Consider the following 26,669-nt stretch of genomic DNA (forward strand, 5'->3'; position numbering starts at 1 on the left):
CCTTTACATGTGCTCCCAGAAACGCACCAGTACTCACATAGATGTGATCAGCAAGAATTGCCTCTTCGTATTCTTCCTCATTCCCTGTTGATGGCCCTTCATTAAAGTTCTGTACTGCTTTGTACATCTCTACTGTCCCCTTAAAAAAGTTTTACACAGATCCAAATGCCTCCTCATATATCCTGTAAGAAGCTTGTTTCCTATCACATGTATGATAATGTTGTTTTCTTTCTTGTTAAAATGTTCTGGTTGAACCTCTCCTCCGTTACTGCTTCACTGGTTCCTTTAATGCCCCATCAGTCAGTGACCTGTGACGTCTTGTGTTTTTTGTCTTCTCAATTATCTGTTGCTCCTTAGGGTTTGTGTCACTGTTTTGGCTGGTACTTTTTTTTTTCTTTTTTTTTTTTTTTTTCTTTTCTTTTCCTTAAGATGAATAGCTGTTAACCAGATGACCGTACAAACCAGGTATCCTTACATTCCAGGTATCCTTAAGGAATTATGTGACTAAACCAAGGAAAAACATCAGGTTGGATTTAGCTTTGAGATGTGCCCTGTTACAGAAAGCCTCCTGTGTCTAGAGCAACATCTTTGGTAACTTAAATATAACTGAAAAGCCAATTTCCAAGAGTAAGTTTCTTTTCAGTGAGAATTTTATAATCCAGTGTACTCCTGTAGATTTCTCCCTCAGGATAGTTTTCAGCTTGGAACAGTGAGTGCTTTGTATCTTCTTTAGGAAACAAATACAAACAGCACTTCTCTATAATTTGCGACTTTTTAAAAGAAAATACTTCTCATGAGCAATATTTGTAGATCTTGGCTATTTATAAGCAGGGAAGGATTTTAAGCGCAGATACTCGAAGTAATTGAGAAAGCTTAGAGAGCAAACAAGTAAATTGTTTTTTTAGCTAACTACCTTTGTAAATACAAAATCTCACTACTGATACAATAGTCCAAGGAATGTAACGCTAATAATGAGATCCACCTTACTGAAATCTGCTACACAAAAGTTAGGCATCTCTATAAATATGTTACGGAGCTTGCGAGGTAGGCTAGATGTCTGAAGTGGTGTGAAATGCCCCCTGGAAGTGCCAGCCTCCCCCTGGTGAACGTGGAGAGATCTGAGAGAAGTGGTTGAGTGTAGGTGCTGACATTTTAGGTTACCAGAGTATGTCCAAGACAAAGCTGTAGATTGAATGCAAGATACCCCATCAGTGGTTTAAGCATTCAGAGGAGAATGGCCTTGTATGGACAGAGAGAAATCTGGACTTGTGGGCATGATCCAGCTATCCAGACAACTGTGCTGAAGTCAAAGATAGATGTTGCCACTCTGTTTTGGATGTTCTGGGGTCTGTATGGGGACCTGTAGGCACACTGGGACCTTCATGTTTTGTACGCTGCTGTTCTCCACTGGGATTTTAATTCTGTTAACTATGAGACTGGAAAGAATGCACAGCATTTGTAGTTCTGCAGCTTTTTAGTGAAGTGAATGCTTACAGCTCAGTCCCTTGATTGTGCACCTCTGCCCTCCCTTCATGATGAGTACAGTGGATCAATGGAAGTTACTACTAGCAGATAAATACATGCACATACATATAAATCCTTAGAGGTGGAACAGTCAGCTTGCTGGTTTCATCTTGTCTCTCTCTCTAGAGGACATATATATATGTATATGACTACTCTTTGTTTCTTAAGTGCTTGTAATGCACATCACTCTGTACCCTGTGGAAGTTTACCTTTTCATTTTGTTGTTTCAGTCTACTGCTGTATATTTGAAAATTCATGGAGGCCTCAGAGAGTCTAAAGAGAATTCCAAGATAGTTTATTGTATTGCTTAAACAAGTATCTTAACGGATCCTTAGAAATTTTGAAATTTGCCAAAAACACTTTGCCTTTTTGAGGGTTTAGGGAAAATGTTGCTACTTTTCCAGAGAGTATGGGATAGACAGCTGACGTGGAGCTAATCTCAGCCTCTTATGACAATTAATCTAACTTTTGTGTTCAGGAGTAACAAATTTTTCATGTTTAAGAGACAAACATCTATTGAATCAGTTACTTCCCTCTTTTAAAAAGGGATTGAGGATATCTTTTGTGGAGAAGGTATTTTAAGCATACAATAGAGTACTGATAGAAGACATTTTCAAATGTAGGAGTCCAACATTAGGAATCTAAGAGGATTTTCAGGCTTATTAAGCTCTCTAATTGCTGTTGTTTTCTTAAGATGAAAGCTAGAGTTTGGAATGCATAATGTAAATTATCAATTAGTTAAATTTTGTCGTGCTGTTTTGAGGATTTACTTTCAGAAATGGAAAGCATCTATAATTTCAGTTAAAACCAGTGAGAGCTATTTGTGATCTGAACTACTGAAAATCCAGCATCAGGGTTGAAGACAAAACGTAGAACTTGTGTTTTTTGTGCTTGTTGATTTTGGCAAAGACAGAATGAAACTGGAGAAAGAAGGAAAAACTTAATTCCAAAAGGAAAACACTTTGTAAAAGTTATTTAAGATTGGTAACTCAACACTTCAAGAATCTCTTCTTCATTATGGAAGGTCCCTACAAGCAAGCTCAGGATAAGTCTTCTATAAAAAGATGTGAGCTCTACTTCAGACATATGAAACTGAAGGAAGCCATTATTCAGTGAGAGTAAAGAGTATTTTCTGCTAAAAACAACACACTTCAAAGATTAATGCAAAGCTTTTTATAAGGTAAAGATTTTATGACAGCATAGGAAAGAGTGGGGGAAATATCACATAAACGAAAACAAGTAATAGAGAGTGTGAGAAATAGATCTTTCCATAAACAGTAATGGAAAAGAATGAAGTTTGCAATGCACTAGAAATTATGATGCCATTTGCAGTAACTTGGTAAGAAGAAAGATAAATGTTATCAATGCTGCTTAGATGAAATTATTCTTTGTAGTATATTAAATATTCAGAGAAGTGAACTCTCAGAGGATGACAGAACTTCACTATTATTCCACTCACTTGTTCAGAAGCAGGGCTTTGAAATCACTTGATGTTTTCCAGCTGAGTTCTAAGAATTGGTTTTAGACAACTTTTTTGTTAAGATATAGCTGAGTCTGTAAATAAAATGTATACATCACTTCTTATGTCGTTCCACCATCTTTGAATGTTCTCCTAATGTTGTTTCGTTATCTTCGTGAGACTGGGGAAGAAGGTGGTGCAAACAAAAAAAAATCAATTTTCTGTTTTGGCTGGAATGGGGTAATGGCCGTTTTGTGTACATTCATCCTGATGTAGTTGCTGTTCCATCACCAAGGAATCACTGAGACACTTCAAAGTAATGTTTTTAAGTGGATCTATGTAAAAGCTATGAATTGAAAGCTTCTAGTTTGGTATGTAACACAGTTGCTTAAGGAGCCAAATAAACAAACAAAAAAAAGGATAAATAAATGTTTTTTTTTTGTTGGTGGTGGGGGGTTTTGTTTTGTTTTGTTTTTGGTTTCTGATATTAAGCTGGATTTTATATCCATGATTGAGACTGACTGCCTAAATAGTACAGAAAGATAACAAAACTGGTATTAGGAGAGTTTACATCAGCTCAGGTCCTGTTTTAACGTATCTGTTCATGTACAAGAACAAGTAGAAGCCCAGAAAGACTTCAGTTTGAAGGATTGAACAGATAGATAATGATAGGTTTTCCGTCTAGAAAATCTGAGCGCAAATCTGGATTATATTAGCAAACAGCTGAAGGTTGGCTTTACATTAGTCCTACATGGACTCACGCACACATACACAGACACACACATGTATGCACTCACATTACCAATTGGGTAGATTAATAAAATAAAATAAGGAAAGGAGTGTGTTAACTCTCATATACTTTCATCAAGGCACAGCCATTCTGGTTGCTTGCTGTATTCCTTCTAGCCTGAGCTTCCACTGATTAACCTTTTTTATAACACTGTCACACCCCACCAACTGTGATTTAGCAAGTACGTAATTTATCACTTAATACGAATGTCCATGATAACCACAGTGGGAGATTTTACTGGCAGTAAAATCTGCTTTTTCTCTCAGGGAAAATAAAGTATGCATCCAAGTGGACTGAAGAAGTTTAAAGTCTCTTATGATGAGGATTACTGCAGGAACGCTACTGATAGTAGGAGAGTGACCTTAGAAAGAACAGAACTTTTTATTACCCAGTGTGTAGGATGTGTTTTGGTTGTCCTGAGACGTTCTGTGAGAATAAAGACCCTTATTGGCCAGGTACTTTTATAAATAAAATTAAGTGTCATGAGTAGTTTTGTGTATCCGGAGTAGTAAAAAAGTAGTTTTGTTTAGCACACATTGCACTTGTATTATTATAGTCAGGAATAAAGCTCTAAATATAGTAATATGGTCCTTACAGCTCTAACATTGCATTGCTTCCTTCGCCCCCCTCCCCACAGGCTGTAATAATTTCTCTATTTTATTAACTCATTTTTTCAAGAACAGTAGGAAGCAGAAAAGCTATAGAGCTTCTAGCTCCAATCTGGACTAAACTACCTGAATCTGTTGTGATCTGCTACATGCAACATCCCTCCTCTGAGAAGAAAGACACCTTGCACTAGTGTATCTAGCATGGTATACTGACAGGGGCACTTTTCCTGTCTTCAGAGGACAAAGAGCAAGCTACTCCTGTTTCTGTCATACCCTGCGAAGTGTTGATTTATCAGTTCATTCTTTTTTACATTTACCCCTTAGGCAGTTATATGCAGTAGAGAGTGGGGCCAAAAACCAGCAGTAAACGTCTGATGTCTTTAAACTGGTAAGCTTCTGGTTAATTCTGATCGGTAGTGAAAATTTGGAGTTAAAAAATTAAAAGTGAACATATAGATAAAGTGGCAACCTCATGGTTTGTAGCTCCTATTCTAAAATCAGTTCCTCAAGAGACTGGAAATATTAATTACCCTTTTTAAATGCATTTTACCTTTGCAAAGCTACATTCTAGAGAAATGGATGATGAATGTGGAGAAGCTCCTGACTATAAAAATCAGAGTAAAGATTTGAGCAAACAAGATCTGTCCCTAGATCTCTTGTACTATGTATGCGACTCCTCTTTTCAGCTTCATTTTTCTGTAATAATCATTGAATGGCTTCTCCCATAAAGTAAGAAAGAAAGGCAAAAGATGACTTTTGTTATCTTGGGCTATAAATATCTAGGAGGCACTCTGATGCTGAAGTAATGGGAACATAACTGTAGATGAATAAATGGAAGAAAGCTCTCTAAAATCAAATATACACTCAAGTGTGTTATTACCAAATTTCTTCTTTTTGATTCCCACTCACTGTTCTTTAAAATAGAGCTAACATTTCCTGACAACCGTGGAGAGCTTTAATTTATTTTTACATCATTCTAAGCAAAATTTTACTTCAGAGGTAAATAAATGTGCTCCATTCTTGACAGTGTCTCCAAGGAGAATTCAGAGCAGAGAAGGAAAAGAAAAAAAGTAATGTGATATATTAGACTTGTAGTTTGGAGAAAGCTTCATTGTCAGTATTCTAAAATTAACAGTCACAGTATCACCCTCGGGAAGGAAAGGATTTTGGAGAAAATAGTCTGAGAAAGGCTCTCCTGGGAGACTTCTGTAAGTTCCCTGCTGGCTGCTTTCTGAAATACTTTCCATAGAAAGATGCCCCAAAGTACAGCAGGAGAAACAATTTTCAGTAGCGTTACTGCCAGTAAGGCAGCTGACTTGCATTACTTTGAGTCATCAGCCTTGTGCAGATGATCAGGTTAACCCACCCATGAAGCCACAGTAACAATGAAGCTCTGTGGTGATCCACTGTGGGATCCCAGAAATTGCTAACAGTCCGTACACACATGCACAAAAGTCAGGGAGTTCTTTAAAACACGTGTGTGTTTGTTGGTGCTTGTTTGTTCCCCCTTACCTCCCCTCCCACTCCTAATTGCTTTTTCAAAATTTCAAAGCGACAGAAGACTTTAAAATGTAGTTTGCTATGTAACATACATGTTGGTTGGATCATCTGCTGCATCCACAACCTTCAGACAGATGATCAGTCAGCAGATAACTCCTCTCATGTGATACCTTCATTTTTTAGTTTTTCATGGGGAATTGCTGTATCTGAGCTTAATGTTGTAAAAGTTCAAAAGTTGTGGCTGTGAAACATATGTGGACTCGTTTCCTGAAAGAGGAACTCATTATGCTGCCTGTCCTGCTCCCAGATTTTTAGTGTTACTTGAAGGCCTTGGTAAAATTCACTGTGAAAGTTATTTGAAATGCCTGATGCAAAGCTTAGAATAGTGAAAAGATCTGGAAGAAAGGTTTTCCAGCTGAAGGAATTTGGCCTTAGAATTTACTTCTAAAGCACTGAGGTGTCAGTGCGATTTTGTCATTGTTAGGTAATTATAAAAGCTTCCTCTCTGAATCCTCTTTTGGGGTCACAGTAGCTTCCCCTTAGCTATTGGTATTGCTTTCAGAAAAATATCAAAAAGTTTCAGTAACTTGATACATGAGATAAGAATGGTCTAAAGGAATCTACCACCAATAGTTTTGTTATTTGAATCAAAGTAATTTTATAGTTAAGGACCGTCAAAGGATGAAAGAGAAGCAAGCATTATGGGACAAGAGCACCAACAGTGTCGGTTAATTTTGGAGACAAAGTTTCTTTGCAAATATTGGTATTTTAAGATGCCCTGTGATCTTGTTGTTAATGGGCAGAAGCATACAGGTCTAGTGGCTCACAAATTTGTTTTGACAATTCATATTAGTATCAATCATGGAATCACAGAACAGCTTGGGTTGGAAGGGATCTAAAAAAACATCTAGTTCCAACCCCCTGCTATGGGCAGGGATGCCATCCACAAGATCCGGTTGCTTGGGGCCTTGTCCAGACTGGTCAATGAGGTTCAACTGGGGCTTTATGAAAAATAGAAGGGGGAAAAAAACGTTGTCACCAAAGCATTGTGTCATAAAATTTCTTCTTTTATTATGGAGTATGCTTTTCGTACAGATTGATTCATGATGAAATTCTATTCTTGCCATTCCTGAGATGGGTTCTCAACAGGGTTCTACTGAACTGTGAAGGAGCCTGATCTCTGTCTTCATTAGCGTAAGCAGAAGTAATACTTGAAGTAGGGCAGTAACTTGAGAACTGCAGTAGTTATGTAGAAATCTCTGGCAAAGCTTACAGCTTTATGGTGGGTTGAATGTGGCTGCCTTCCAGACACCCACTCATCCACTCTCGCACTCCCCCACCTCAACAGGATGAGAGGAGAAAATAAGATGGAAAAGCTCAAGAGCCAAGATAAAGCGGACGTATCACTTACCAATTACTTTCACAGGGAGGAAGACTCACCTTGGGGAAAATTAATTTAATTTACTGCCAATTAAAAATAGAGTAAGGTGGTGAGAAGCAAAGATAAAAAATGGAACACCTTCCCCCCACTCTGTCCTTTTTCCCAAGCTGAGTCTCGCTCCTTCATTCCTGGCTCCTCCACCTCCCAGCCCAAGTGGTGCAGGGGAGGCAGTGCAAGAAGGTACTTCAGAAACAAATCACTCCACGGCAAAGCTGATTTGTGTGTCCCTATCATCTGCTGTCACCCACTGGAAAACTGACAAATATGATGAATAGTTAATTAGAGTTTCAAGTTTCTAAAACGTTACAAAGAGAGTAAAGGAAATAAATAAATTAATTACAATAAGTACTTTTAATTGGTAAGCTGCTGAGAAAACAACCCACATCCTTTCACTGTAGTCATTTGGCTGGTAAAATAAAAAATGTCAGGAGCCCGAGACGTGTGTTTTCTTGCTGGTTCAGCCCATAAAATAGGCTGCTCGTGGATGTCTTCCAGTGATTTACTTTAGGATTAGATTTCATCACTTTTTTCTTAAGAGGCTGATTTAATAGTAATGATTACAATTTTTAGATCAACATCAGAAAAAATACCTTTAACAAAACTCTGTATAAACCCCCTATTTAATGGAACATCAGTGAAAGCTGAAAACCTTATATCCACTTTGCTTTATTTATGGATTTTAAGAATAAATGCTACAAGTCACTTATCTTTTAAAGCTGGAGTTACCATGAAAAGAACCAAAAGAGTAAAGGGAAATTAATTACTTTCTTAAAACCTATTTCATATGAAATGGAAAAGTAATCTCTGGGGGAAAAAAAAAGAAAAAAGAAAAAAATAAAAGAGTTTTCAGTTCTGTGTATCAGATTGAGGGGAGCTGTTGAAGTTGCAGTAGTAGAGCCATTGTATAACATGATGACATTACTGGAGGTACACATTCATTGACGAGGAAAGATTTTTTTTTAACATGTATATTAGCAATACAGATAATGTGTAGGTGGTTAGCAATATAAGAAATAACACACAGATGTTAGGGCAGCAAAGTCTGAAAGGAAAAGATCTGGAAATTCAAAACTTTATAAACAACACAATGTAACTTGCAAATGAAATAGATTTCATTTTCTCAAAGCAGCATTGGTAAGGTTGGGAATTTTGCTTGCTCCTGTACTTCTTGCAAAATAGTAATTTCAGGTGAATAAAATTATGTTCATCTCTTTTGTGTTTCTTGTGAATAGCCTTATTTAAAGGAGCAAAACCAATATGTTGGCTTCCACTAAATTGGAACTTAGGATCCAAAATGTTGGCTGTTAGGAAGTGAAGTATGATAATGATTGCAAATGTATTTCCAACATAGATGGAATAAATAAATGGAATAAATACATTCTGAAAGCTTTAAGAAAACATGTTGAAATAGATCTGTATATTTACAATGAGTCAGTCCCCTTTTTCAATTTTTCTCTGAAATTAAAGAGGTTCTGCAGAAGTTCATTGTGTTAATACTGCTCAGGAAAGTCAAGCCTCAGTAGTACTAAGACTGGTGCATTTCATAGGAAACATCTCTAGTAAACCTGAGGATGATCAAATTATCTAGTTTTTCTTGCTTTTCCTTTTTTTACTTTCCAAGCTGGCATGTGAGCATTGATTAAATGAATGATAAGGTCCATGTTTGATCGATTTTTCACTTTTTTAATTTAGAAGGTAAAACTTTCTATCACATTTTAAGTTTAGAATTATGGCTGAGATAATAGAGGTCTGATTCCAGGGGAAGTTAAAAAGGAAGAAGTTGCCTCGCAAATGTCAAGGCACCTTGTGGTTCAAGATGATTAAAACTAAACTGTTTGCTGTATGAATCCCAAGGTGCTGCTATATCTCAGCTTCCATGACATTTAGCCAGTGACTTTTCATAGCTTGTTAATAATGTATAGCGATCCCAGTATAAATTTGCAGTGACAGAGCTGGCCTGTTACTGTAGAGCAGTTAACTAGATTTATTTTGGACAGAAAATGCAGATTTGAAAATGCAGATTTTGACTAATGTCAAAAGAGATTGCACATTTACAAGACAATTTTACCCAAGACAGTTGCTCAGGAGAGGTGCTTTTCACGTTGATCTATTATTCTGTCTGAAGTCCTAATTACCAAACCAAGAAGTATTAACAAAACATTACCCTACTCATCAAGATTAACACTCGTGAAGAAAAATTGATGTCCCAAACAAACTCCATAGTGTGGACTGGTCCATAAAATTAATTTATTTTACTAGGTTGAATGAGTCAAATAGACAGGTAAAGGTTACACCATAAATGCTCTCTCATAAGTACAATTGCTCTAAATCATTGCTCCCGGATAAACCTAATACTTCTGTGTTGTAGAAACCATGTTTTTTTCTGAACCTTATATCTCAGGGATATACAAATTATTCATAAGCTGTAAAAGGTCACAAGGCAGTTGAAGAAAGAGAGGGAGAGATGAGGAAAAGGGTACAGATAAAAAATAGACTTGAAGAACAATTAGTTACAAAACAGACTCAAAGACCTATGAATTACAACAGGATATGAATTAGACTTATAGGGAAAAAAAATTGGTTGACATTTGGGTTGTTCAGATTTTCTCTGAGGCTAAAAGTTTACTTACAGATTAAATTTTATTATGCACCTGTGATGGTCACAGATCAAACTCCTTCATTTAAGTCTTCTATTAAATCATGAATGGATCACTTTGGAATTGTTTTAAATTAAGTATTTTGTGTAGTAGAAATTTTTGCATGCCAATAGCCATTAGAATGCAGAATTAATGTTAAGCAAAACTTTGATAAAAGTTATCACTGCTGCTTTTTTGCAGTAGATTCACATAGGGCATCTTGGGCACCTCATCTAGGAGTTGAAGTATCTTACTGGTCTACCAACTGTTCATATGGAAACGTCAGCAAAGATTCAAATATTTTGGCAACCTCAAGATCTGATCAGGCTTGAATAACTTCACTTCTGTATAAAACACTCAAGTCTGTGAAGTTGTGAAGTTCACTTACCTCTTCTCTGTTAAATGTCATCTGGAGTACTGCATTCAGCCCTGGAGCCCTCAGCACAAGAAGGACATGGAAGTATTAAAGTGAGCCTAGAGGAGGGCCACAAAGATGATCAAGGGGTGGGAGCATCTCTCCCAAGAAGAAAGGCTGAGGGAGTTGGGGTTGTTCAGCCTGGAGAGGAGAAGGCTCCAGGAAGACCTTATAGAGGCCTGCCAGTACCTAGAGGGGGCCTGCAAGTAAGCTGGGGAGGGACTCTGTCACAGAGTGCAGTCACAGGACAAGGGGTAATGGCTTTAAAATGAAAGGTTTAGATTAGATATTAAGAAGAAATTATTTACTACAAAGGTAGCGTGGCACTGGCACAGGTTGCACAGAGAAGCTGTGGGTGCCCCATCCCTGGAAATGCCCAAGGCCAGGCTAGATGGGGCTTTGGGCAACCTGGTCTGGTTGAAGGTCTCTGCTCATTGCAGGGGGGTTGGAACTGGATGACTTTTGATGTCCCATCCAACCCAAGCAATTCTGTGGTTCTATGAAATATTTCCAATACTGATAAATAAGGAATTTGTTTTTTGCATAGAAGTAGTTGCATATTTTTTGTTGTTTATAACTGCAAGATTTTTTCAAAGACTCTTACATACTTATACAACAAGACAGTAAAATAAGTTACTTTCTTATTTAGCATAACCTCCGGGAACAGAGCAATTGGGTTTCAGATTTTTCTACAGTTACTGTTTTGTTTGGTAACCATTAATGTGAAAGAATACAAACAGAGGAGTTTATACTGAAGTGTGAGGAATCAATTCATTAACAGAGTCCTCTGCTGCTCTTTTAGTTTTCATCCCCCTGAAAGATTGTTACATTGGTGAGGAAACACTGATGTTCTTATGTGTGATCTGACATACTCAGGACTAATAGAAGTATAATCACTTAATTCTTCTCATGTACATTCTGTGAATTTGTTATAAGTTTGTGTTTCTACCATATTATTAATGAATTAACAAACCTTAATGTCTCCCTCCTTCCTCCACTCCCCCCCCCAAAAAAAAACAGGTATCTAAAATACAGTTGGGTTTTTTAAATTTATTTTGGTAAATTTATCTGCTGCATTCTGCTGCATTTGTTGTGTTAATTATATTATATGATACAAAAAAAAAAAGGAGTACAGACTGGAATCAGTGTCTTAAGGTTGCATTAGATTGTTAAAAGTCTTATATAACAAGGGTGGTAATAATTTGCCTAGTCTGACCCACTGTATGGCAGGCCTTGGGGACATATACAGCACTTTGGGACAGGGCTGCTTAAATCAGGTAGATGTCATTTCACCTGACCTTTGATTGATAAAATATTAAAAATGTTCTAGTTCTGTAAATCTATCAGTAGAACAGTAGCAAATGCTTAAATTGCAATTTCACAGTACTAGCATCTGAGAATGTTTCTTAGGGCTTGATTCATCCAAGTGCCTGTAGCCAGCACCCTAATAACTCAGCCCTCTTACTGTGTCTGTACAACTCCCTTAGGTTAAGAGGTCAATTCTTCACTCTACTAATGGGCAGAACCTGAGACAGCTAAGCCCTCATCCTGAGTGAGTCTTATTTCTTTTAGCTTGAACTGTGAAACCAGGCCAGCTGCAGGCTTGCAGATTGCTTTTATACAATGTCCATTACAGGTCCATTCTCCAGCCTGTTCCCCGGCTCCCTGTGCAATGCCTCTCTCAGTTTCAATGTCGTAGCTGTGTTTCACAAACAGGCCTTCAGCATGTAGCTGTTCCCTCTGTTACTATCAACCCACAGTGAATCAAGATAAAAATCTTAGTGAAAATCATCTTAATAAAGCTAAGATATTGGATGTAACAAAATCAGTCTTCCCAACATAACACTGTAATTCAGAACCCAGATACCAGAGGTTTTTGTACTGCTTTGCAATGACTGAATCTTCACAGGCTGTGGTGGTTTTACCGGGAGGAGGACCAATGTTTTCACAACAAGAGCCCACCCCTCCCCTCTTCTTCCTGTTTCCACCTTTTATTGCTGAGTGTGACATCATATGGTTTGGAATATCCCTTTGGTTGGTTTAGGTCAGCTGCCCTGGTGATGTTTCTCTTCTCACTTTTTGCCCACACCCTAGGAGGGTTAGAGGGAGGCCCGATGCTGTGCCAGTACTGCTCAGCGGTAGACACAATACTGGTATGATAACTCTGCTGTTCCAGCTACAAGTGCAGAGGACAGCACTGTATGGGCTGCTGCCGGGAAAGTTAACATCCCAGCCAGACCCAGTACACAGGTGACATCCACTTGTGTCATCAAATGTGAGTGAAAGCTACAGCATTTTTATTTTTCTACCTAACTAGCTCTGTAGGCAAAACAAATTTTAGTGTCATCAAGGGATAGCATGACAATCTCAGTTATTGCCTTTTTTGGGGGTGAGAGTGCAACTATCACCTTAGGGACTCATCTAATGATAACTAAGGAACTTCTCAAACTGAACTTCACATTGGAAGCTAAATTTGAAGACACCACTGTGATAGAAACATGGCAGAATTAAAAGAATGGGTCAGGAAGTATCTCTTATTTATCACTCCCAACACCCTTCAGAGGTGTAGAGGTACAGACAAGGAAGAGGATGCTGTGCTAGACAAGCTCTTGTTACTGAGAAGACTGGAAGCTTTACTGAGGATGAATAAATCAGTCTTCCACAACCACAGACAGTCTTTGCTCCAGAGCTCTTTCTTTTATGATCTCTAGACGAACATGGCTTCATGGGTTTCCTAGATGTCTTGGGATTGATTTAAATATGAGATAGGTCTTAGCAGATGGAATTAAATTCTGAATACATCATTTTTTTACATAAAATCAGCAGTATTTTGCTGCTGCCTTTCAATACTGAAAACTTTGTATGTTTATAAGCTCAGTCATCATAACATATTATCTTTTTTGATCAGAAAAGCTCTAAGAGTTATTTACTGAAAATAAATATGCATGAATTTATAAAATTATGCTTTTTGTTAAATAGTATTCAATATACAAGGTCTGAAGTGGTCATACTTTGATATGAAATTGTCTATATATCTCTTTTTCATTTGCAGACTGGTGATATCCCGAGTTCCATATACAGCTGTGTTCCAAAGTATTTGATTAAGTTTAATGCCATTATTCCATTTACAGCACAAGAACTGTTCTCCATATGTAGTTACACTTTTGGAGTCTGTTTTACTTACATTCTCTTGTTTCTGTCTCTCCTCATCCTCAAAAAGAAATGACATAAGGAAAGGAAGAATGTGGAGAGCCAGAACAAAATATAAATATATTAAAAAAGGAGCAAGAATGAAGGGAAGTGAGAGCAAACAAAAAATTCAGAAATGATCAAAGTACTTGTCATATCTTAAGAATCATTAATTTCATTAACACTCTCAGTAAAACATAAAAATTTATTGCAGTTTTTAAAAAGTGATTTGGGAAAGTTACTGACATTAAGGTGATGTTTTGTGACTTGCAAATATTTACCAGTAGCATGCTCACCACTAGTGGTTTCATAATTGCTCAGAATCATTCAGTTAATAGAGTGCCTGCCTCTGCTGTCATCAGCATCATTTATATCTAATTATACTATCTGAACACTATCTGTGGTATTGTAGCATTAACAAAATAAGCAAGCAAACTAAAAAAGCCACCTTGGTATCTGAAATACTTCCAATGTTCTTAAATATTCCAATCTGAATGATTGTCTGACTTAGGAAAAAGAATGCATTCTGCACAGTGATGACAACTCATAGCAAGTATACATGTAGCCTATAAAAATGTGTCCACTAGAAGCTGCTAACCAGAGATTTCTTAAAAAGACCTTTAAACTTTTCTTCAATATTTGAGCTTTACACTCAAAAAATCAAGCCCACTCACCTTATATATACGTAGGTACAGTTATTATATCAAGAATTTTTACATAAGATATATCTTTCTTCCAATTTGTTTTGTCTGACTTTTTTTTTTTTTTTTTAAAGCAAAGTGTCTACAAACATACCACAGTATAAGGTTAAAGTTAACTGTGTTTAAAAGTCCCTTTGTTTAGCTGTCATGTTTTTCCAGTAGTTGCCAACAAAATGTTAAGTGCATTATATTATAAGCATTCATCCATCTGGTCATCCTTCTAATACTTAGGAAAAGTTGCTTTTTTTTTTTTATTTTATTTTTTAATATGACATATAGCTAGTGGAAAGAAAAGGGTATCTGCAGGACATGATTTAAACTTTCAGTGAGCAGAATCATCCTCTGCACCCCTTACTCCAACGAGTACAGAAGAATCATTCAGTCTCAGTCAGCCTTATTTGCACTCATTCAGCCTTACCCATGGGTTTTCTGTCATACATTATAACTAGATACTTGCAAAATGGCAGTGTGTACTTTAGTTTAAGCATTTTCCAAGCACTATGCCAGCAGTGTCTTCTGTAGCTGATGTGGACTTTGGAAAATATGTTCTGCTTCATTGTCGTGGTAGATTCCAAATTCCTATTATGTGGAGTGCATTCCATATAAAGTGAAACAAATATGTTCTAATAGTCAAGGTAGAAGTCAAAACATAGTTGACAATACATAATATAATGATTCATCAGGAAGTGCTACATATACCTAGTCGGTGATCCAGCCCCTTCCCTTTTGCTTCAAGGTAAACACTGCAGGTATTTAATTCTATTGATGTGTTTAGTACTCACCCAGGGTGGTATTCTGAGGAATAAGTGATGTGACTATTCTAATTTACTGAAAGGCAATCTGTTAATGTACTCATCTTCCTGTAAGTGGGGCATAAACTTACATTCTTCATTAGAAACAAGAAGACATGCAAGATGTGCACCACCCAGCTGCTAACAGTAGTTTCGGAATACCTTACCTCATGTGAAATAGCTGTGTACAAACACGTCTAAACATTTCTTAACAAGTGGTTTTCCAAACATAGGCTGTAGTTACTTTGCCAATTAAACTAGTAGACAATCTCCCAAAAGCACATTAAGAAAGGTTTGTATTTACTCACCATGCTAGAACCAGTAAACTGAAATGGAGACTGTTAAGTCTGGTTGTGATCCAAATACTATGGTTAAAATACAAAAATTTTGGACAGGCTTTGCCATCATAAATCACCTAAAAGATCACCAAGGATCTTTTTGAAACTTGGAAAAGTTGCAGTAAAATAAGGAAAAACAGGAATATTTGAGATTGTGTCTTGTTAATGTATATAGATGGTATGAATTGTTTCCACACAAAGTACATTCTATGTAATGGTTTATGCATAATGTAACACGTTGTAATGTTATTTGCTTCAGGTGTCTTGCTGGATTTTCTGGGCAGTTTTGTGAAATAGAAGTTAATGAGTGTAATTCATCACCTTGTCTACATGGTTCAACCTGTGAAGATCATGTCAATGGATACACTTGTAAATGTCAACAAGGTAACTGACATTTGACAGAACAATCTTAAAGAATGATAGTTTTGAATTATCATTGTTAGTACTGAGAAAGCTGGTAAAGTATATCTAGTTCTTATATATATGTGTATAATCTATAAGGTACCAAAATAGTAACTATTGTTTGACAAGCTTTTTTGAATGAAATCTAAAGAGAATTAACTAGTCTACTAAGCATTTCAGAGGGACATAAAACTAAAAACAGTTAATTAAGAGGGTATGAAAAATTATGTAGAGATGGATTTATTATGTGTGGTCTTCACAAATGTAACTTACAGACCAACCAGTAGGCACTGAATAACAACTAAATATTTAAACTATCTGTATGTGTTAGACCTTTTTTTTTTTTTTTCTGCAGTCTTTTTAATAAATCACCAAATAATTTTCCTCACTCTAGTAGTCCATTCATCTAATTTTTACATTATTGAGTTAAAGGTTAAGGAAGTTTTGCAGGACCTAAATGCCATTGTGTTTCAGCTTGTCTTCAAGTGTCGGGGGGCTGGGGGCATCTGGGCTTAGCTTCTGTGTGATGCCCAATTTGGTGTTACAAGTCCATTTGCATTCAATATATTAAATTATTATGATCACAGAAGCACAAATAATGCAATATTTCAGTACTATAAATCTGGTCACATTAATTATATTGAATTGCCATGATCACAGATGCACAAATAGCGTAATACACTTTTGGTCTAGTAAATGACTGGTGTAGTTTATTGTAGTAACAGGAGTACAGGTTCCTTTGGATTGCTGGTGATAAAGATCCTGTCTGCAAAGCACATGCAAATACCACAAATATGACTAACACAACCAATTGCACATGTGCTAGTTTATTAAACAACTCTATAGAGGCTGTTAGGTTTCCCAGGGAAGCACTCGGTATAATCAAGAGTTCAAATCTCATCCAATAGGAGTCCATATGGGGGAAGTGGTGTCTTTCCCTGCATTTTCCTCTCTTGAGACATTTTTATACTAATTTCTTACTTTTAGGTGGAGCTTGAGTGATTCTAGTCACACAAGTCTGTTGTGACTGGTATACATTTTTCTTGCTTTTGTTTTAAAGATGTAAACTCAGAGAAATTCAGAACATGTACTCAGTGAGGGGTGGTCACACCTTGGAGACAGGTAGCCTTTGGGATGGAGGTGTGTTTTGGCATTATAATGGGATTATAATGAACAAAGTTCACCCAGAGGACATGATTTGGTTATCAGTTAGGTTCAGATCTGGCCATGCAATCTATCAGTTCCACAATACCATGATGTTCCCCATCCCTGCAGTGATAGCGCAGAGCCTGGCCACAGTGTCTTCATTCCTCTCCACCCTCTGTGCTATTTCTCTTAAAGTCAGCACACCAAGCTCCCGTGGTGTTACCTACACCTAAGTTTGCAGCTATATTGCCAAGGGGGCTATCATGGAACAGATTGCTTGCATATTTGCCATATCTCATCCTCTATGAACCTTCTCTTAAGATGTAGACACTTGTTTAACCCCAATAAGTCACCTCCAGCAATTATTCCACATACATATAATTATTTCCATGCTGGTTTTACATTAAAAACAAACAACAACAACACATCAGATTTTAGGTATGCAAGAAAATACTCAAGCACATGTGTATATAGCAAGTCCATATGGACAGTTTATGTAGTTGTTTAATCAGTACTAAGGAAGTATATTTTAATGCATAAGACTTAAATGGAAGCACTGGTAAGGCAATATATCTGTGGCTTACTAGGACCTCATTAATTTTAGGGATAAACTTACTCCCAGATGAAACTTTTTATAGCAACTTTTTTTCCCCTTAATATCCAATAGACACTCAATAATCCATAAAGACACTATACTCTTGATGTATGAACCACTGAGTGAAAAATTTCTTGACTTTGCCATACGGAGGGCCAGAATTCACAATCGTAACAGTCCCTTTTGATCTTCAAAGTTTGAGTCATCACCTATCTTTGGTAGCATATATCTTTTTTCCTCTCAGCACTGTTGCACAATGGAAATTCCACCTGAATAAAACTGTATGTCCCCTCAGGAAGCTCTGCCTATTACTAAATAAGGCCACATACCACTTCACCAGTACAGATGACTTAAAAACTAGTAAGATGTGTTTTTTGATCATTACTGTGCCTCATGCAGAATATATGGTCAAGTTCAAAATGTTTCTCCCTATTTTTTAAAGCTACTGATAATGTAAGTATATTTGAATATAGACATTTTAAAATTGCTTACCAGCCAAGGGCTGTAACTGCTGCCTCTGTGCAACTTACATGGAAATGTTTGGTGTAAGCAGAAGAAGCTTTCTCGTAGGCATTAGATCTCAGTCCTGCTGCTAACATGATTTAAACACATTTTAAGCCAAGTGTAAGCTGTTGTTCTTTTACCTTTGTTTAATAATAGCATTCTTTAGTGTGGGCAAAAGATCTCTATTTGATTTCTCCACTAGGAACATAAACAGTGAAAGAATCACATGTGTTAGGTATATATATGATGGTTGAATACCTTTTCTGTTTAATTAGTGTGGTATTATTATTTTTTTTTTTGAGTTCTGTGGCTTCTGAAGTGGCTGGAGATGAGAAAATTATAGCTCAGAAAATGAATGAATTTGGAGAAGGGGAACCTGTGGGAGGAATAGTTTGTTGTAAAGTTGCACAACTGAAGAAAGGGATTGGAAGATAAAGAAAAAATACCTTCCAGATACATGAAGCAGAAATACTTGGAATAAATCTGCTTTTGTGGCAGGCTACCTGCATATGATAGGTCTTTAATTTCTCTACTGACCTTCATCTGTAGAAATAAGGAGATGTCACTAAACATTTTTACATCTGTAGAGGCAGACATGGGAAGGAACTTTCCACAAGGCAGGAAGTCTGAAATATCCAACAGATCCATGGTTGTAATTTAATTAAATGGAAAAGGGATAGTGGCAAGATAGAACTAGGAACAAGGCGATGATAGCAGCTTTCCAAAAACCTTCAGAGAACAAAATGAAGCATGTGGTGAGAGCATGTGTTACCAGAACAGGGAATTCATTTAGCTCTGACAAATCCATTCTATAGTGGGCCATGAATTTTGTCAGCTATTGTCCCAGTAGCAGGCCTCATACTTCTAGAATAACAGATGCGTATTCAGAATCTGTGTCCACAGCTGCAGGCTGTTCAGGTGCAGAAGCGACACAGAGAGATGTAAACTATATTCTGTCAGTATCTCAGACAGCTCTAAAGCAACAACAGCAGCCACTGGAACTAATGGTGCCCTCACAACTGAAGTCTTCAGCTGTACTTATAACAATGCAGATAAAACAGGGCTGGAACATAACTGGTGGGTCCATTTGACATATGCACTAAGGCAAACACATGATAGAAGCAACTGGATTTGGCTCAGCTGAAGTCTTCTGGGGTTTTGGGGTTGTGAAGTCTTTTTGTTTGGTTCATTGGTTTGCTTGTTTGTTTTTTAGAGAGGGGAAAAATGAATTAGAGAAATAGCAAAGCTGTAATGGGCGTAGTTGATATCATGGCAGATGGTGTGGAGTTCTTCAATAGTTAGCCATATTTTACAAAACTCTAGGTTTGGATTTTTGAAGCAAATGGGCTGCAAATGGGTTTGACTTAGCCTCTGAAGAGCATGTTCAAGACAGATTCAAATTACATGATTTAAACCCCAGGTTTTGGATTCTAATTTATGGATTTACTTAATTATAAAGTAGATTTTGTAAGAAATGCATATTACCAAAAGTGCCAGTAGCCTGAGTGTTGAAGTATAAGAAGACGATATCCTTATGGTATTCAAAGACAAACCCGTATTTGCTGAGAAAATGTCCTCCCCAGTGATCTGGTATGGTAATATGAGTTTCTTTTTTTTTTTCCTTTATTTTGTTTTAGGTAAACATGACTATTGTTTTCTGTCTAAACTTACACTTTTCCTTCCCTGGGGTGAAAATAATGCACAAATTTAACTGGATAAAGAGCTCAAAAATTAAGATAAACAATTCCATACTCTTTCAGTTTAAATTTTGGAAAATAATGTGGCTTTGGTTGCACTGTGCTGATCTGAAATGAGATTAGAGGTTTCAGGGAACATTTTACCCTTGACTATTCTTAGACACGAGAGATAACAATATAGATAATTCTGTAGGTGAAGGGCAACCTGTCAAGTCAGTTAATTCAGTAAGGCAAGAATATATTTAGGTTTTACTCTTGTTTGCTTACTTAAATCTCTACCAATATAAAAGTCAGCAAATATTAACATTCCCCAAAGATTTTTTGTAGGGTATAGTTATATAATCCATATAGCTCACGTTCTGACTTTTTATTGCTAAACTTTCTTTTCTTCTTTGAGAAACCACAGTACAAAGACAGTTCCTATCTGATATGACATATATAGGTGTGAGGATTGATTATAGTTACCCATAGCTTTTTTTTTTTTTTTGATTGATACTTAGTAAATAGATTTAATTTTAATGTTTTTTTTTTTTTTTTTTTTTAATGTTTTTTTGACAGGATGGGAAGGTCTGTATTGCGAGCTGGATGTCGATGAGTGCATATCCAACCCCTGCATCCATGGCATCTGTGTTCAGAGAGACCCCGGTTTTGGTTATTCCTGTTTTTGCAAGCCAGGGTTTGTGGTGAGATGCTGACATTTTTTCTTCTTCTTCTCTTAACCTGACTAATAATTGGTGCACAGAAAATACCGTATATAATCCCTTTCTTCTTTATCCTCACGCAGATAAAACATAGCCTTTCAGAAAAATACAATATTTTAGTAATTGTTTTTTGTTTATTTTGTTTGTTTTATTAATGGGAGTTACACTGTTCCAAAGAACTACTTACCTAATACTCATACAAAGTAAAAAAGCTAAGTATATGTAGTGGCTTTGTCAGTCATCAGAGTACGCTAATGTTTTTATATACATACAAAGATAACTCACGTTTCAAACTATTGCATACAGATAAATATTTTGAAAACAAGTCCCCGGAAACTAAATCAAACAATTCCTTTGAATGCTTGACCATGTGGACTTCTGTCCTATGTTTTATTCTGTTTAACATAACAAAAAATCCTTTGATGATGGCTGAATGCCAGTGATGTTATTTACCTAAGGTTGAAACTTCCATGCTGTCAGCACCATTTTATGCCAACTCTTTCTGCTGTTGGAAATGTGTAGTTGGTATCTACAATTTGAGCTTGTGTTTTACCTTGTTGCACTTCAGGTTTAACTTACTAATATCATTTAATAGCTTGGGGTTAGTAACAAACAAGGAGAGTAAGAAGTATACAATCTATTTTATTATTTTCTTGCTTTAGTCATTCTTATCTCTACAACTCCAAACTTGAGATTGTTATTTGATTAGCTTTTCTTTATAAATGATTACAATGATGCTCATTTTAATGTGCTCCATTTGTTTGATGTATTGAAGACTGTAAAGTAGAAGGAACAGATTGTTGGTAATAGGATCCAGATTTATCTTCATACATTCTCAGCAGTTGAGTCAAGAAAGAAAGGTGTAACTTTACAGACTTTATCTAGTTTCAAGGCTTCTTCCCTCAGCAGAAGATTCTTATTTAACATCAATGAGAGAAAAAGTAACCATGAAATAAGACAGAAAAAAATATTCTAAAAATTGAAGGAACTCCTGTCTATCTTCAGTTCTTCCCAGGCATCATACTTGTCTCTGTTGCATGCCTATTCCCTTAAGGGCACCCATGGTGTAGCTGGATATCCCAGCACATGTTGTGGAGCACGACTGTTGAGTGGGCTGCTCCACAAGGGAAGGCAGACCAGGAGCCAAGGATGGCAGCAAAGTAGGTAAGGGTTGTGACCTTAGAGACAAGCAGTACCTGAACAAGGAAAGCAGGGCAAGTCCAGTGATGACAGTAACCATGTCCATCCAAAAAGTCCAGGTGCCAACAGGCAAATCCGTGATCACAAGAGAAGTCTGAGGTTAAGCCAGGATGTCAAGTCTGCAAGGCAGGATCAGGATCAGCCAAGTACCAGGCTTGTTACAGCTGGCTTCAGCTTTATGATAAGCTATAGCGTTAGTTGAGGCTCAGATAAGGTCTGATGGCAAGGGCCTGAGCTTAAATGCAGTTTCTGAGCTCAGGTATGAAGGTCAGAGATGAGTCATCTCACAAAAATCTTTCTCACAGTTTAGCTCTTTTCACAGCAGGTCAATCCAAGGTTTCACAGCTGCAGCATACCAGAGCTGACCTTCAGCAAAGGAGCTAAACCTGTGGGTGCAATGGAAAAGGGTGTAGGAGCAGACTGCAGAAAAATGATAGTCACAGGTTGATGAGGGCCTTGACAATAACATCTTCAAGTCTAAAGTATGGGAACACTGTCATGTTAATGCTTTTATCAGAGGACGTTACTAAGTCCTTTACACATGGAAACATAAATATTCAGACTGGAACTTGCAATTCTAATCAAACTTCAGACCAAGTGCTATATTGGTAGTAGTAAATGAGGAAAGGGTTGCCTTGTTTGCTGTGTGTGGTACAAACTTGTGAGGAAGCCTTTATAGGTAACTGAAACTTCCATATTTTCTGGAATTTTACATCCACTTACAGAATAAGAGGATAGGAGTTCCCTGAGTCTATACCCATGTTTGCCACAATACAAAATTTGGAGAAGGGATTCAATGGAACCTTATAGGCATACGTCTTTCCTAGATTCCTAGTACTCGTCATATCTGAACAAAGCAGTGGCCCTTTATTTATAAAAAAGTGCCCTTTATTTATAAAAGTTATCCCCATAGAAATCCACATGCAACGGATTGTATGGAGGCAGAGATTTTTTTTCTATATAAACTTTTCTCAAACTGCTCTGAAAACTAATATATGGAGGATAAAGACCAGTATGAATGTCTGAATTTAATGCATATAATCTAAGCTTACTGACAGACTATCCAAAGAAGGAAGAGAGTAACCCATAAGAAGGAACACACATATTCTGTAGGGTGGTTTTTGCGGAGTACAGTGGACACAGTTGGTACCTCCCCACAGTCCACAGCAACTGCTATCGTTTTTATCTCCAAAAGCAGGCTGGCATTGAAAACAAGGTCAGGTGATGATGAAGGGTATATCAATTGAGGAACACGGTCTACACGGTCTATTTATTTGGAAAATAATCATATCTTCATGTTAAAAAAAACAAAAAACAAACAAACCTCCTTTTGTTCATTCAGTATTTAAACTCCTACACAAGCAACTGTGATGGATAAAATTATGGTACTTATTTCATATTTCTCACCAAAAGAAAATTTTCTGAATGCCAAACAAAACTATCGGAGAAAGAGTATAAAATTTGCAGGAAGAAATTATTTTTTCACTCAGTGCAAAATTCTCTGTTGTCAGTGTTTCATGATACTGAAGAGACCAAAATTAAAAGTAAGTCCAAAAATAGGATAGAAGGAAGATAGGTCCATCATTATTTAATCTGAATATTACTCTGATCCTGATCTGAATATTACAGAGAGGGAATCTCTGAATTACTCATTGCCAGAAATGGGAATATTTAGGGCATTGTCAGAGACAAACTCTGCTTGCTTTCTTCCTGTGTTTTTCCCCAAGCATTCAAGATTAGCTTATTGACGATGGAGCTGGATAGATACTTGGTTTGACCCACTGAGGGAGTCTTACCATTAGTATGTACCTTCAGCATTAACTTACAGAGTGTCACAGAACAGGATCTTAAAGAATAAGAAAGCTACAAACCTCTGACGTAGCTGGAATTTAAGTCTTTGCTTTTATTCTGTTATCCACTGTTCCATCTTCAGTCCATAGATTCTGCTATGCTTTGGGAATTCCACAGTAGAGACATAAAACTGGAGAAACAGAAAATGTATAATGTGTCTGTCATCAGTATGTAAAAACAAGGAAACCTAGCATCTAAACATCTCAAGATGATGGGTATTTTGTAAACCTCTGGCGGATTCTGGTTCCTAACAGTGAGTTAATGTGTGGTGAACACAGTAGAATTCCCAGAGGAATAAGTTTTCAAGGAACTCTAGCTAAAGTGTACGTTAGCATACACAAATCTTCTGTGGTGTATGTACGCAATGCTATCTGAAGCATGGATCATAAAGTATGGATCATGAAGTTTCTCAGAAATGTTGAGAATAAAAGCATAGCTAGTGGTGTATGGCATAAATGTTTACTTTTTAAATTGAAAACATCTATAGAAGCATACCTACTTTCAAATGCAAATCTGCAGTATCTGCCTTCATTGAAACTGTTAAAGCATTTAACTAAAACATTTACAGTCACTTTCAAGGCTATCAAATTTATCTATGACTATTCAATGTACCCTTCATGCACAGTGGAGGTTATCCACATCTGCTTTGTTTTCGCGAGTCATAAAATCATAATAAAATACATTAAGAAGTAATAAAAATACACTTAATTTGTTGCAACAAAAGTCAGAATGAAACAAGTTTTATGGGATTAAGAAAAATTATTAGGCAGAAATCTTACATAATAAACTGATCATTTGTGCTTTGTATAGAATTGGAAGCGAGCAAGGAAGAAACATTTTTTTTATCCTTGTATGGAAACCTATAAATCTATATATAGGATATAAATTGGCCTGCTGTTCCTTCATGTTTGAGAATACTAATACAGCAAGCGAGTTTATAGGATGCTATGAATTTACCAGTTAGCTCATCTGATTGCCAAAATAAATTAAGTGCTTGATCAAAACAATCATGGGTGTACCTAAATCATACCAAAACCTCCATTTAAGCTTTTCCATTTCAAACATTGAATGATTTAAACTACTTGTAAAAACAGTTGAATTTCTATTTCTGTGTTCCCATTTCTGCCGTTCTCTCTTGTGTGTCCTATTGTTTCCTAACATCACACACAATGTAGTAAAGTTGATAGAGATCTCAGAAACATGTAAGTTGTTTTAAGTTCTATAAAAAAGCAAACCAGATAGACAAAAGAATCTGTTTTACTATCTTGTCTGAAGGAAAACATGCAATGAGCATGTGCTTATTAAACACTACTTGGTTTTTCTTGCATATGGCCCAGTTCCAGGAAAAGCTTCAGTTAGAACTCATCTCTCTCAGATTTTAAACACGAGATACTTTATAGGATATCAGGTTTCAGTAGTATATAGTATTCAAAGAACATACTTCTTGATTGCATCAATGTGGCTTGCACTGAGAATATAATTTCTGAGGCTAACGTAGTAATTCTTCAACGTTATCAAAACATTTGTGATACCAGTTAAATAATTTTCACAATATTTTCCTTGGTCATGCAAGTATTATATTTATGTTTTACCACTTCCCTCTATATTCTAGTGGGTGCAAAATCATAGAAATATAAAATCATATGTTGAAAGAATGCATGTGTTGAAAGAGTAGATGATCTTTGTTTCTTGTTTGCAGTCTAAATAATGTTTCAGACAGTAGCAAGTCTTTTCTGGATTTAGCAGTTAGGTTGGATACAATTTGAGATTCTGATGCCTAAAATTCATGTATCTGCACTTGGTACTTGTCTCATATTATATTAAATGAAGTCTAGTTGATATGGTCAATGGAGTACAAAGGGTTGTTTGGCTGTCCAGACACTTGAAGCCTAGATATGGGTGCCTATGCCATTTTGGGTTTTCCCTGGCTTCCCAGAAGACTGTGGGTTTTCTATGTTTTTTGCTTTACATCTGCCAACACCATCTAGCTGTCTCATAGTTACGAGACCATCCCAAAACATGGCTTCCAAATCCAGTTCTGTGTCTACATTGAGATGATTGATTATCTTATGGAATTTTCTTGACTTAGAGAGTGATCTAGTTGCCTAATGATAAAAATCTAATACTACTTGAGACAGTCTAGAATATCCAATATATCTTCATAAGGCAGTCAAATTAACATAAGGCCTGTGGGAAATCTATAACTCTTGGATTGTCAGCTGGAGCTCTGACCAGATACTTGGCAATTACAAACATGATACGAGGCACCCACATATAAGCAGTTAACTTCCTCAGAATCTGCGTTGACTCTGAAGAGAGTTTAGATTCCTAGCATGCTTGCAGTCACTATATGACACCCACATTTGAATGTCTCCATTTTAAAACAAGTCCCAAACTTTATGTCTAGGCTGCTAAATTAAGAAATGGAGAGCATTTCCAGACAACAAAGCTCACTGAATGATTTATATTGCTAGACGTACCTGTATAGATGTAGATGAACTTGTTAGATCTGATCCGGTGTGGTTTCGACATGTGCCACCTAATACTTCCCAAACAACTCCAATTTGTCTCTGATAGATATTTCTTATTATTATCAGATGACCTAGAAGACATTCAGAGTTTCAAAGAAGACATTTGTGTTTCAAAGACTTAGATTCAAAATTATTGATGAATGCTAGCTGTTCATTTTCAAGCCCTTCCAAGGCTTAAAAATACGGCTGGCCCCAAATCTCTCTCTGTCAACAGTTGTTTAAAGCAGCAGATATGAGGTAGAAAAAGAGATAAAACTGTGGTTTCCTTATGTAGCCTGGAAATCATGATGGTAAAATCATTTAAAAACCCCATAGATTATTAGAAAACCATGTGGGTTTACATGTCAGATTATACATTGAAAGAGTTTTGTGTCTTTCAGAGATTACCCTGCATATTTTAAATAGCTATTCAAATGCGTAAGATCCCTCTAAGTTAGTTAAGTTAGCTCTGTCTCTTCACACAGCCCATTAGTTCATTACAACAGAAGTGAAAATAAAATGAACTCAGGCCTGACTTCAGCTTATATTTATTTCACACTTCAAGAATGCATTTAATTCACATAATTATTGCTGTAAAAGAAATGCCTTATTTCTTCCCTTTATTACAGACCACTGATTATGAACATTCTTAACTTATTAGTAGAAAGGAT

The 26,669-nt window shown here is 36.7% G+C and overlaps 1 protein-coding gene across 1 annotated transcript in view; it reads left to right on the top strand.

The window, feature by feature from the left end:
* The window catches only part of EYS (eyes shut homolog), a gene marked incomplete at its 5' end in the record, with an annotated part of 718,160 nt that overhangs the window by 324,921 nt on the left and 366,570 nt on the right, over nt 1-26,669 (top strand). Inside the window, 2 exons of the mRNA XM_082756672.1 lie at nt 15,652-15,776; nt 20,295-20,419. Of these exons, the coding sequence (XP_082612798.1) occupies nt 15,652-15,776; nt 20,295-20,419 (250 nt within the window). The remainder of the gene's footprint in view (nt 1-15,651; nt 15,777-20,294; nt 20,420-26,669) is intronic.

Source organism: Aythya marila (genome assembly GCF_965140915.1).
Source record: "Aythya marila genome assembly, chromosome: 3".
NCBI lineage: Eukaryota > Metazoa > Chordata > Aves > Anseriformes > Anatidae > Aythya > Aythya marila.